This window comes from Saimiri boliviensis, chromosome 7 (genome assembly GCF_048565385.1).
Source record: "Saimiri boliviensis isolate mSaiBol1 chromosome 7, mSaiBol1.pri, whole genome shotgun sequence".
NCBI classification, from domain to species: Eukaryota; Metazoa; Chordata; class Mammalia; order Primates; family Cebidae; genus Saimiri; species Saimiri boliviensis.
The window spans coordinates 30,173,069-30,187,466 of record NC_133455.1 but is presented as its reverse complement, the minus strand read 5'-3'; the positions used below and the strand labels follow the sequence as shown (position 1 = coordinate 30,187,466).

Below are 14,398 nucleotides of genomic sequence, written 5' to 3'. Positions count from 1 at the left end.
GGGTCCACCCCATCCTAAGCATCCTTGGATTTAGGGACAGTCACTTTTTAACCTAAGTTCTCCTTCACATACCCCTTATTTTCATTAGTGAAGGCTGCAGGTCCCTTCCCCCTACCCAGTCTCTCTCACAAAGCTGGAAATAGAGACTGACCCCAGCGACCCAGGCCTCCGTTTTGAAAAGTTAAATCAGATTAGCTCATTAATGGCCTTGCCAAATACCTCGGTCGGTGGGCTGGCCTCTGTGAGCCCCTCCACAGCCTCTCCAGCGGGCGGCTGGGCTCCATGGTTAATAAATGACTTGGGCAGGCTGGGGCAACAGAGGCCCTCTGTGGAGCGGAGGCACGGGGGTGGGGGGCAGATCATTAATAAATATTGATTTGGCTCCAAAGGAAGCAGCCCGCTGGAGAGCTGGCCCTGGACACCCACGTAGTGGTCCCATTAAGTCGGGGTCAACTGCTCAGCCAGAACGCCAAGGGGCGGCTGGCTCAGGAGCACCACTGAGCAAAAGGCCCCCCAGGCCTGGCTGGAGCCTGCTTCCTGGCCAGTGGGTCAGAGCAGGCTCATTCAATTTACAGCAGTTCAAGGTGCAGCCTGAGTCAATCTTACCCCCTCCCTCCTCCCGAGGTTCACCAGCCCCAGGGGTTAGCCGGCAAGGCACCCAGGCTTGCCTCCAGCCTGTCTCAGGGAGAGCAATAAATCCTGGTTTCTTGGGTCTGAAATAGAAGGCTGTTTTCACCACCCCCTCCCAGGCTCCCGGATGTCTCCTCCGAGGCAATGGCTTCCAGTCCCTGTGCACTGATCTCAACAGCTTCCAAAAAAGGAGAAGAGACAGCTTGCCAATATCCTGCAGGAGGAAGAGTTTTGAGGGTTTTATGTTTCTCTTTTAAGTAGCTTCTACTTTCTTACTGGAGAAGGAATGCTCTTCAGAAAGCTATTGGCAAGAATGATGAGCCAAAGGCTGGCTGATGGTGCCCAGCTATTACTCTCTGCCTCCTGGAGACAGCAGTGGTCAGAAGTCAGGAGTGGTTGTTTTAGAGCAAAGCATCTGTTCTCACTGTTCACATGGAAAATTAAGAATCCTGGAACCAGATGAATAAAAGAGATCTCACACATGAAATAAAGAGTGAAACTGTGCTTAATGAAGAGAGTGAGTGAATAGATATGAGTGAAGTTATGAATAAATAAAATAACCTGTAGGAATATTTATTCCAGCCACTCACCTAAATTGGAACTATCTGCCCAATATCCTTTTAAAGATGTTATGTATCTCATAAACATTATACATTGGCAGGTTGGCCCTTATATCCCCAGATATCCAATTCTGTCTTCTGAGAGCTCACAATTGCATGAGATCTGGTTCCCTGTTACTTACAACTCTACTTACGGTCAGCCAACATTGGGTCAGACACGAGACATCTCTAGCCTTCTCCAGGTATTGTTTATCTCACTCCAGCAGCACCTGTTTGGCCCCGCTCCCCTTCTTCTCATCAACTGAACTCATGACTGGGCTCAGTGCCTCAGTGCACCTCCTAAGACTACTCCTGAGGCAGGCTACTTTCTCTATCACTACCATGTATTATGCCATAATGTATTATGTAGCCACAACCTACTCGATTATAAAATGTATGGGTCTAGGTACCATGTTTGTCTTTTTCACTATCGTATCCTATGTGTGGCTGACACCCAGTGGGCACTTAATCGATATCGGTGGCATAAATGATCGACTAAACTAGGAGACAGATGTGAATGAGAGAGGAAGTTGGCAAAGCTGTGTTGTTTGAGAAGCAGTAGTAAGTGAAAAATGAAAATCCCAATAGTCAAGATTTTTCAAAAGTAAGAGCCACATAATGTATAAAATGCTAAGGAAAGAGAAAATTCCTGGGGGATAATTGTGTCAAATGCTATAAAAATGTCAAAGAGGATGAAGAAAAAGAAGAGGCTACTGGTTTTGAGTATTGTCAGAATGGTACAAAAGAAAGGAAGAAGAGAAGAAAAAAGGAAGGAAGAAGGAAGCAAGGAGGAAAGAGGATGGTGGAAGTAGGGAAGGGAAGATGAAAAAAAGGGAAGGAGAAAGAAAAGCTGCATGAAAAGCTGACCTTCTATCTCCTTCACCAGTGCCACGTTCAATATAGCACAAATTCAAGTGGATGATGTTAAGCACAAAAAATAACTGGAAATGAGAGATCATTCACAGGGCCCCTCATCCAATCCCACACACAAAGTTGTCTCCATGGCTGCTATGTAAGCCCTGGCTTCAATGAGGTGGTGGCTGCCAGCAACTCCTTATGTAAGTATGATTGGCCTGGTCGTTGTCTGTGTCCATGAAGCTGGTGGTGACACATGACCTGTTGTTGGCTGGGGCTATAGATCATAGAAAGCTCTCCCTACTGAAGCTTAAGGATGTCTAAGATCAAGGGCCTATTCAACTCAAGCAAGTTCAACTTGATCCTTCAGGCACCCTAACGCACAGGGTATTCCACATAATTTCCACGAACCACAGGAATTGGGAAAGTGGGTCTTTGCTACATTTCACAGATGAAGGAGAAGGGGTCATCTATCTGGAAGGGGTCATCTATCTGGAAGGTTTGAAGATGGAATTCAAACCCAGCTAGTAGCATACAAAATGGAGACCTGAATCCAGGCTCTTGACTCTAAATTCATGGCTTCTAGTGTGTCAGGACAATACTCCCTTAATCCAGCATGGTGGCAAAGTGACATTCAGTTACAATCATTCCATGTCCTCTTCCTTCTTCAGTTGAGACAACACACCTGTCGTACAGAGGAAATGTATTCCCAGTCTAATTTTTTCTAACTTTCACAGTCTTTTGGACTGACCCAAATAGCATTTCATGGTTGCCTTTGTTTATCAAAGTTCTGGAATTTGGGGAGTTTGGACTTGCTCAACCCTAAGATTCATTGTGTATCCTTATGAGAGACTTAAGGATAAATTTACATGTAATATTTTGCATGGGCCCTACATGCAAGGCACTTTATGCAAATTATATCATATAATCCATACAACCACACTGATACCTGGATTTCTTCATTTTGCAGGTGAGAAAAGTGAGGCCTAAAGAGGGAAGGCAACTTGGCTAAACAGCTACAGCCCAGGAATTGAACCGGAGCAGTGAAGACTACAAAATCCATGCAACCTTTTAACTATACCTTTCTAACTTGTTTTTCTAATATTAAAAACAAGAATAACACTGTGTTAGCTTTAGCTGTCTGAGTTGGTTGTTGCAAGGCTTAAATGAGACAACCTAATGGGAAAGAATTTGGAAAACACTAAATTTGGCATACTAGTGAGGGATTCCTCTTAGAATGAGAGGCTCCTTATAATTTTTTAATCTTCCTGAGCTCGAAGCCCTGTGATGTGGCAAACAAGATGGGCTGCAGAAATAGCATTGGCACAGGATTTTCCATTACCAACAAAGAGAGCTGCCTGTGACCAAGTGCAGGAAGCAGACAGTCTACCAACGATATGAAGAGACTCTGCTTCCTGCTCCTGGGTTGGTGTCACGTACCGCTGAATGAGCTGATCCTCTCAGCTGGGGTCTGCTTGTCTCAGTTAGACAGTCTGTGGAAACGAGTCACCTCCCCAGCTGCCAGGACTTAGTGCTACATCAGCGCATCCAGCAAGTATACAGGTAAAGACTGAAAAAGGCAGCCAATCCTGTGTGTTTTTCCAAACATTCAGTTACTTGGTCTCCTGCGGATGCAGAGCCACATACATCTACCACTGTGAAAGGCACACATGGAATGCACAAAGTGAAATGCCTGGGAGGAGGAGGTTTAGAGCTGAGAAGAGGAGAGTGGGGAGGTGGAGACAGAAAAGCCAAGCAGAGAAAAAGAGAGGAAAGAAAAGCACAGGTGGTGGGAGTGGGGAAAACTCCAACCATATGGATTCCCTTCCAGCCCTAAGCAGCCTCTCTCTAAAAATTCTTAACACTTTGGGAACCATAGCCCTTTTGAAAAATCTTGTCTCCCAAAAAAATATGCAGGCACACCTGGGATTGCCCACAATCCCAGGAACTTTTCAGAGCCCTCTAAGAAATCCTATCCTCCCTCCAGTCCCAACTGGTCTGAAATGTCAGCTTTACTCAGCACTGTCGGTCAGCAATGCTGTAGCAGAAAAAAAATCAAGAAGGCAAGGAGAGGCAACAAGAGAGAAGGAATAACTATACTGGTTGCTTTTGTGTTCTCACAGTAATCACAAGTGTCCCCAGGCAAGATAGACAGACAGATGATAGAGAGATAGATGGATGGATAGATAGATGGATAGATGGATGGATGGATGGATAGATAGATACATCGACAGACAGACAGACAGACAGGCACATAGATCTTCCTGCTTCCCACAGACAAAGAACCTGCAGTTGTTGTAGGAATTTGGACTCACTTTTCTTCCCCACCAGGACCCTTATAGTCACCATAAATTAAACAAAATCCAATAAATGTTTATCTGCTCTTGGAAAATAACTCCAAACATTTTTCTCAAAAGGTGATGTTTGTATACCTCTCTCTATCCAAGACCTTCATCTGTCTGCTTCTCCTGGCTGCAATCTGTCTCCATGAAGGAATTTTCTAGCCCTCAGTAAGTGTAATGTCATGCAGTCGACTTAAAGGGAAAGGTAAAAGGATTAGTAGATTGATCGATGAAAGATATTAATGCTCTTTCATGTTGGGTTGAAGAAGGATTTGAGGCCATCAGGAAAGAGGGTAGCAGGAGAATAGACCTCAAGTATTCAAAAGACTCTCTGGATTAAAATCCTATTAAACTCACATCAGCTTCTCCAGGAGGATTTGAGAAGGTTGGGGTTTCTTTGCCATGTCGCCGTAATTAACCGCCCCTTAAGCTGTTTTGGGTGGGGAACTTAAGCAATTAAGAAACTGAAAACCTTTTATTTTCTATCACTCACATGGCTTTTTGAATGGTTTAAAAACTAGAGTGGAAAGTGGTTTAGCTTAATTGATTTGAGGGGTTCAGATCTCCTACTTGAACCTGCTGTCAGACTTGCCTCTGAGATCTGAGTCCCTCAATAAAAAGGGCATTTTGTCCGCAGAAAGAATCAAAGGTTCAGATCTACCACAATGCTTTTCTTCCTCTGACTATTCTCCCACTGAGTCCTATAGAAACAGCAAAGGAATGGTTGCTCCCCCTAAAAAGACCTGTTTCTTGGCCCAGACCCCACTTTACAGAAACTACCACAGAAACCCAAAGAGTGTTTCTCAGGAGATGCCAGTTCATGGCACGTCTGCATCTGCTGTCTCATTACAGGTAAGTTAAGGTCAGTTGGGGGCAGCTGCTATGGGATTGGGTGACCAACCATCTGAAGAAGTAAGAGTCACAAGACACAAGTTGTTTTAAAGGGTTGGTTTTAGCCAGTTTTTCTTTCCTAGGGAAAATGTCATCCCATTTCAAATATCAACAACCTTGCCAATTTGAGCAAGGAATTCAGAAGCCCTGCTAGGGAATTGAACCCGTGCTACCTCCAGGCTCCAGTAAGCCCAATTTTTATACAGTGCCTCTATGTGAAAACATTAGCTTTTTAGTCTGGGCACAGTGGCTCACACCTGTAATCCCAGCACTTTGGGAGGCCAAGGTGGGCGGATCACCTGAGGTCAAGAGTTCCAGACCAGGCTGGCCAACATGGCAAAACCTCATCTCTACTAAAAATATAAAAATTGGCTGGATGTGGTGGCATGCACCTGTAGTCCCAGCTACTCAGGGAGGCTGAGGCAGGAGAATCGCTTGAATCCAGGAGGCAGAGGTTACACTGAGCAAAGATCGTGCCACTACACTCCAGCCTGGGCAACAGAGTGAGACTCTGTCTCAAAAAAAAAAAAAAAATAGCTTTTTTACTTTGATACTTCCTGGATCCTCAGAGCTAAACACAGGCCGAATTGCACCAACCCTGTCTCCATCACAGCACCTGTCCCTCTATTCTACTTACCTGGGTGTCTCATCCCCTCTACCAGGCTATGAGCTTCTTAAGAACAGACAGTTTGACCCTTTCTCTCCTAGCACTGTACCCAGCACAGAGCTGCACTCAACACACCCTTGCCCAGGACCCCCTTAAATCCACTGTTTGCCTTGAGGCAAATTACAGCCTCTGTTTTCACAGTGAAAAATGAAGGGATCTGTAGCGCCGCGTGACCTCTCAGGTCATTTCTCAGTTGTCAGACTCTCTGAAAAAATAGTTGTGTACAGGCTGCATTTTGGTCATTTTTGTGCTCATGCAAGTGTTTATAATAATACTGATGATGATAATGTTAAGAATAGAGAATATCTTTAATTCCTTAAACATGCTCTGTTCTGTTCCCAGTGCTTCATTTGTGTGATTTCACAAATCCTATAAGGCAGAGGCTCTTGTGACTCCCATTTGATACACTGGGAAACTGCAAAGGTCAATGATTTGCTCAAAGTCACACCAAGTGTGGTCACCATGGTTCCTGAATCTGAGCTCCTAACTTCCCCTCTATATCCCTGCTAAGAACCTCCTTTCTGAGCCTCCAGTTCAGGCTGCTGGCTCTCCAGCTGGTTTACTACATCTTCCCTGGCTCTTCCAGGGGCTGGCTGCCTGCCTGTCAATTGCTTTGATTTCCTCCCCCGTGGCCCCAGCTGGCCCTGCCTCCACCTGCTCCAACCAGAGGCAGAATTGCCCCAGGATCTGGCAGGTCCTTTGTCCAGAGGGTCTGCAGCTCCTGTTGAGAGCAGGTGGCCGGAAAAATGCAAAGAGGGCAGTCACTGGGGAAGCAGCTTGGGAGGCTGAAGGGGAAAGAAGGCAGATAGGGCTGACCCAGGGAAGAATTCCAAGTGCCTGCCCTCCAGGGTCCTAAGCCCATCTGCATGGCTGTCCTCTCTCTGCAAGGGCAGAACACTGGGGTGGGCTTTCCTTGCCTTGGTTACACCCAGGAGAATGAAGGCAGAGACAAGTCTCCTAGAAAGGCCACGGAGCTACCTTTTAATAAATGTTTCAGTGACCTGTTTTACAGGGTGGGTATTGTTTCATTTAAAGCATCTCTGCCTATTAAGATGCTTCTTTCAGCTCTGGTGCTTGAACCCCTCTTGACCCAAAGTCTTTCCAAGTGTTTTGGAAAGAAACTTGATTTTATAAGTAGGAAAAAAAATAATTTTTTAAAAAACCTTCAGCTCAACAATAACATTTTCAGGTATTTACTCAAATCAGTTGAAAATTTATCTTCACACAGAAACCTGCACATAAATGTTTATTCACAGCTTTATTCATAATCACCAAAAATTGGAAGCAACCAAGATGTCCTTCAATAGGTGAATGAATAAACAAACTGTGGTACATCCTGACAATGGAATAGTATTCAGCAACAAAAAGAAATGAGCTATCAAGTCACAAAAAGACATAGAGAAACTATAAATTGTATTGCTAAATGGAGGAGGCCAGTCTGAAAGCGCTACGTACTGTATGATTTCAACTATGTGGCATTCTTGAGAAAGCAAAACTATGGAGCTACTAAAAAGATCACTGGTTGCTGGAGGAGGTGTGTAAGGAAGAAGGAATGGACAGCTAGGGCATGGAGCATTTTTAGGGCAGTGAAACTATTTTGTATGACATTGAAATGCTAGATACAAGACATCATGCATTTGTCAAAACCAGTAACAAAGTAAAACACAAAGCATGATCCTGAATGTAAACTATGGACTTCAGTTAGTGATAATATATCAATACTGGTTCATCAATTTTAAAAAGAAAAAAATACCACACTAATGCAAGATGTTAATAGGAGAAACTGAGGTGGGGATGAAAGACCTGTGAACTCTCTGTATTTTCTGTGCAATTTTTCTGTAAGCCTAATACTGCTCTTTTTAAAAAATCCATTAAAACATGGTTCATCTGAATATGTTTTGGGTCCTAAAAAGCAGTCAGCTTGCTCCTCTGTATTGATTTCAAGCTAATCATAATCATAATAAAAACCACATGCTATAATTTGTCCAACCTTATAATGCACCAGGACACTGTTCTAAGCACTGTTTAAGTATGATTTTATTTAATCCTCACAAATGCCTTATGGAAAGTTGAGGTCAGGACAGTTAAAGCAACGTGTCAGGGGTCTCAAAATCGGTATGTGGAAGAAGTAGGGCTTGAACCACAGTCTATGCAACTTCAAGCCCACACTTAGAATTCCTACACTCTATCACTCTCTTCCCCTCCAGAAGATGGGTAGCATTTCAGTATGTAAATAATGGGACAATTCAAGTTTGACAATTCCTATATTAGTCATTCATTAGGAAATATTTGCAGAGCACCTGTGTACCAGGCATTGTGCTAAACTCTGAGGACAGAAATGTAAATAAGAGAGTCACCTACTCACAAGGAGCTCATATAAGAAGAAGGAAAGGGACAATGAAAGCCCTAGGAACAAGGAGCCAGGCAGTCCCAGCTCCGGAACTGTCATGTTATTAAAAGGACTTGGGGAGATCTCTCTGGTTGGAATGGAGATATTCAAAAATCCATTCAACTGTCTTCTGTTGATTTTTGTATACGGTAAAATGTAGGGATCCAGTTTCAATCTTCTGTATATGGCTTTTGAGTTATCCCAGCAGCATTTATTGAATAGAAAGTCATTTCCCCATTGCTTATTTTCACTGGTTTTGTTGAAACTTAAGATACTGCTTATTGGGTATTATGCTGATTGCCTAGGTGACAAAATTATCTGTACACAAAATCCCCATAACACACTATTTACCCACGTCACAAACCTATACATACACCCCTTGAATTTAAAATAAACATCAAAAGAAAAAAAATGAGAAAAAAACTTAAAAGTTTATAAAGAAAAAAGTAGCTATCTTTAGGAAGGGAAAAAAGAACTAATATTTGTTATATGTCTAAAATACACCAGGCACTTGTCCAGGTCCCCAGTCTAGGTCCACTCATTTAATCCTCCAGTCATTATTTCCAACACATATATATTATTTTACTTCCATAAAATAACAGCAATATATACATTAAATATACATATATTTAAATATTGCTAGTATTTTATGAAGATAGTGTGGAGTTACTTATGTTGCAAAATTTCTCTACTTCTCACCTGTGTCTTTCTTCTTATCTCGTGAAAGCTCGTGGACGGTGGCACCAATGTCGTGCCTCAAGATCTTGATGATGTTTGCCAGAGCAGGCAGGCTACGTTTATCCAAATGGGTGAAAAATTCGTACTCATCTTTCTTTAAACGAGAAGGTCTGGATTCAATGTGGGTCAGGTTTATATCATTCTCCTAGAAGAGAGAATGGGGAGCATGAGGGGAGAGTCACTGGAACTAATGAAGGCCAAATATGCAGAACTCGAACAAGAAAACCTAGCACAACAAAATGGAAAATTCAAGTATAGAATTATTTTTATAAGGATATAAAAAAGTCCTTCAATTTGCAAAAGTTTTTTACTTTTTCTTCCTTAAAACCAAATATTAAGTGGCAGGAGGGGGGCAGTTAGTTCAAATGTCACAATTTAATCACATGAAAATTTGCTAAAGGTCTAGAATTGCCACTGTAAGATTTTGGTTTGGTTAAAATATCTAGGACAGTAGTTGCCAAAAATATTGACATAGGAAAACCGCCCTTCCCAAATGAAATTCTATGGAATTACGATAAACAAACAATATAGAAGCAACATTGTTCTGCTTGAATAGGGGGGTCAGACTTAATTGATTTATATCTAAGATATAAATTATATTGCTTTTGAGACAATGTACTTTCATGTTTCTAACCCTCAGTTTCCCCATCTATAACTTGCCGGTCTTAATTATACCTGCTTCATAAGTTCATTGGAAGTGTTGGATGCGATCATACATATATACCACTTGGCACGTCATACATGCTCAGTGAAAATTATCTAATATAATTGCCATTAATATATGTATATAATTACTTTCTATTCAAGGTAGTCAATAAATATATACATTTGTAGCACTCAACAGTGGCCAATTACCCTTCTAGCAGCTTGGGATCCATCAGTGAACAAACTAAAGATGCTTTCCTTTATAAAGCTTACATTCAAGTTGAGAGGATAAAAACAACAAATATAAAAGAAACTCATTTGTGCATGTTAAGTGAGAAGAGCTAAGGCAAAAAAGCGAGGCAGAGCAGGGGGAAGAAAATGGCATTCCTGAGGCAGGGTAAGGGCAGACTGCAGCACTAAATAGGGCAGGCACATGGGGCCTCACCTCATTGGGGTGACAAGACTTAGGTACAGTCCTAAAGGAACTGAGGAAGGTGAAGGCTGGAGCATGCCTGGCCTGTTGGAGAGACAGCCATGAGGTGGGTTCACAAGAGTGGAGGAAGTAAAGGAGAAAATAACAGGAGACATTGTCATCATAATCATAGGGTCACTGCAGGCCATTTTAAGGAGTATGGGTTTGATTCTGAAAGAAATAGGAGTCTTTACAAGGTTTATAGCAGAGGAATAATATGATCTCACAGGTTTAAAAGGATCAAGTTGAGAATAAACTTTAAGGGATAAGATAGACCAAGTAAGGCCTGTCAAGAAGCCATTGCTGAAATACAGATGAGATGTGAAGATGGCTATCTCCATGGTGTTGGGCGTGAAGGTGGTAAGAAGATACTATATTCAGGATATCTTCTAGAATCTCCTCAAAAGGATCAAAATTATCCAAGGACAGGAGAAGAGTTTGTGGGTGAGAAGACGGAAAAAAGTCCATCATATTCCATACCACCCTCAAATTTGACTACCACTCTGATGACTATGTGAATAAATAAGGAGAATTTCAGGAATCCACGGGGAAGAAAAGAGCACATCATAGCTCCCTGAGGAATACTGTCTTTAAATCAAATATCACGGGCCAACCTGGTACTTAGACAATGCAAGGATGAATAAAATATTTCCTACTTTTACATTAGCCATTCCTATCCTCATCAGAACATTTTTAACGGCTGCCTAATGATCCAGTGCATAGATGTGGTCGTAAATTCTTTAACCAATACTCTAGTGATGGATATGTGTGTTGCTTCTTATTTTTCTGCCACTAGAAACCAATGGACAGCATTATACATAAATATTTGCCTTCTTGCCTAGCTGATTTATCAGCATAAATACCTAGGGGCCAAATTGTTTAACCAGAAACTACCCTTTAAAGGTTCTTTATATATTGTTCCATTGTCTTCCAGAAAGACTATACTCTTCTCTTCTATCTTTCCACTAGAGGAGCCATGCTTCTTATCTGTACCAACTTTCAGGATTTTCAATATTCTTGACTTGGCAGATGAAAACAGCAAATAACTCATCACTCAAATTTTTATTTAATTGCTGATGACATTAAACATTTGTCCTAGGTCTAGTGGCCATTTGCATTTCTTTTATTAAGTATCAATTTATACTATTTTCTTATTACAGAGTTTTTTTACTGATTTATAATGATTGTTTATATTTTCACATTAACTCTCATATATATTCAAACTGACACTTATTCTTGACTATTCTTAAACATCTCAGTGAATAAAACACTTTTTAAAATGCTCTAAAAAATGTTAGAACATCACAAGTATTAATAGTCTTAGAATTTTTAAGGAATGTAGCTATGCTGTGTTCTCAGAAAAAGTCAATAACTTTTTTCTCAAAGGCAGTAACTGTCTGAGTGTCTGCATTTGCTTGATGTCTCCAGTGCTCCCTAATTGTAGAACCAAGTTCCTTGGACTCCTCTGGATTATTATGGCATCCGCTGAGTGCTAGGTGTAAAATCACCAGACATAAATAGGAAGCACAAGGTGGACTGTATAATTTGTCCAAATGCATCCCCTAAAAAAAAATTTGACTGGATGACTCAAGAGTCTTATTTACATCTATGTTGTCCCTTTCTGAGAATGGGCTGTAGGGGACTGAAGCTCATTTGTAATTATGCCACAGTTTTCTTGCAAAACCTGGACTCTTTATACTGGTTCTGAAGCAGAAATGGACTAGAAAATGAAGCTGGTCAGCAGCAAAACTTGGCAGAGTCTACTAAAATACCTTGAACCCCAATACAAAGACATCAGCTTACAGTCATCAGTCGGTGTTTTCCTGCTGGAAGTACTTACTAGGCATGAAAACACCCCACTCCCACATTCTTGCAAAGAGCTGGGAAGCTGTTTTCATTAAATGCCATAAAAATGTGAAAATAATGATTATTTACTACAGCTACTCAATTTTAATGTCTTTAGGTGCTGACATTTTAGCTCTTATAGTTATTACAAAAACAGTCATTTATTTTAGTTGGTCTCTGATATAAATGCCTAGCAAATCATCTGCTACTTAGTCAGAAAATATGTGATTTCCTTGGTAATGCCATTTATTATGGCTAAAACCAAGGAGTATCATATACATGCATTAAAACAAACACATGATAGGAGTTGCTCCAATATTTAAATGGACAGAAAGTAATCTGAAAATATAACTTAACTCTAAAATTTCAAAAAATAAAATTCACTGAACTTGTAGTTGAACAGGTGTATCTTGCCTTGATCATTAATGGTATAAGGTTGAAGAAAGGTAGTGATACCTTTTCATACTTAAGTATCACTTTATAGCATAGAATTCTTTTCTGTACTGTCCCAACAATCCTTTGAAAAGGTTAACGGAGACATAAAAAATAAAATCAGAGATGAAGGTGCTTTGCTGTAAGTAGTGGGAGAGTGAGGCCCATTTTTTTTCTAAGCTCAGAGTCAGTAGTTTTCTACCCACACTGTCTTTCCTGCCAGGCATACATACAGTGAGCACTCCACAAATGTCAACTTTTATTATTATTATTACTATTATTATAATTATGTCAAACACAAATAATTAAAACCTCTGTGTATAGTAAATACAATAAGTAACCACAAACAGGCTCAGAGTGCAGCCATTATTTATGGTTCCAACTGCAGAGAACACACCCCTGAGGGCTGAGGCTAGGGAAACCCACAGAAGGGCCCCAACTGGGGACAGAGAGAATAGTGGGGAGGGAATGCCAGAGAGACAGTGGTAGGTCTGAAGCTTTCTCTGGTAAACAGAGATTATTTGTTAAACAAAGCAAAGAGCAATGTCATCGTTCTTGGCTCAGGAAGAAAGAGAATGGTTAGGTTCCACCTACTGTTTACCTAAGATGAAACTTTAAAAGAAGACAACCAATCCCTGCCTTATGTAGAGCTGAGAGCACAGCAAATCCAAGAACCAAGAATGGATACACCTCTGGCATGCTTATTTGTGGGAGAGTTTGGGAAAGGAGGGGAGAGGGGAAGAAGTGCTGGGAAGCAGACCATAGGATATAGTGCACATTACCCATACCCCACCCCTGGAAGCATCCACTTTTACAGAGAGGCTTCCAGCTTTGAGGATAACAATAAAACAATTTATGATTCACGACTCAGTTTTTCTAGTGCTAGAGATTTATCTTATCAGAAACTTCACAAAGCATTTCACCAAAACTTCTGAGCTAACTAAACTCCCATAATAGGGGAATGATGAAGTGGACTGTGGTATAATCACACAAGGGAAGATTAGGCAATCATTAAAGAGGGAGTAACAAAAACAACAACATGCATTAAAAAACGTGCCAGTAAGCACTCCAAGACATGATCATAGTGCTGGTCTACAGATGAAGGGCTCAGGGGTGACTTTGTTTCCTTCTTTCTCTTTTTAAAAATCATAGTTTAACTTTCCTAAAAACATTTATTACTTTTATAATGAAAAATTAAATTTATTTGTGAAATGGTTATAATGATAAACATAGGGATAAATATTTATGATAGATATAGGTAAGTCATTATGAAAACATGTTTAAAAAATTATGCCTAGGCTAACAAATTGGGGGTGGGGTGTGGGGGTTATGATGAGATTATGTCTAACTGCTACTTACTTGGCAAAAGTCTTATATGAGTGAAGTTTCTGGTTAATTACACATTGAACATATAGCTGAATTGTTTAAATCATTTCCTACCCATTTGAATCAGTTTGTTAATAAATAACCCTCCAGTTTGGCATGTAATCTCCTTATTGGCATCTTTTTAATTTACTAGTGTGGATCCTCAGAAACCAATAATTTTGATTGCTAAGAGAGCCTCAAAAGTTAGTTTCCAAGCCTGATTAGGATTATAGTTTTAACAAATAAATTTTACTTTTCAACAAGAGGTCTGTGAAGATTTACAAATGGACCCATGTACACTCACCACATCTTTGTCGATGGATAAGGAAAGCACTCTTGATACTACTACAAGTGGATGTCTAGGGGAAGTCAATAAAGGCTTACACTTTTCAAAAACATGATTTGTCTAATGTTTAACTTATGCATAAACGATGGCAGCATAAAACCTTGCTTAATGAGGACTCCAATAGAAGGTGTGGGGCCAATTTTTCCTCTCTCTATTTTTTTTTTTTTTTTTTTTTTTTTTTT

The 14,398-nt window shown here is 40.8% G+C and overlaps 1 protein-coding gene across 1 annotated transcript in view; it reads right to left on the bottom strand.

Annotated features, from left to right (window-relative positions):
* The window catches only part of PAH (phenylalanine hydroxylase), a 77,961-nt gene that overhangs the window by 42,656 nt on the left and 20,907 nt on the right, over nt 1-14,398 (bottom strand). The window contains exon 3 of the mRNA XM_003929620.4: nt 9,073-9,256. Coding sequence (XP_003929669.1) covers nt 9,073-9,256 — 184 coding nt within the window. The remainder of the gene's footprint in view (nt 1-9,072; nt 9,257-14,398) is intronic.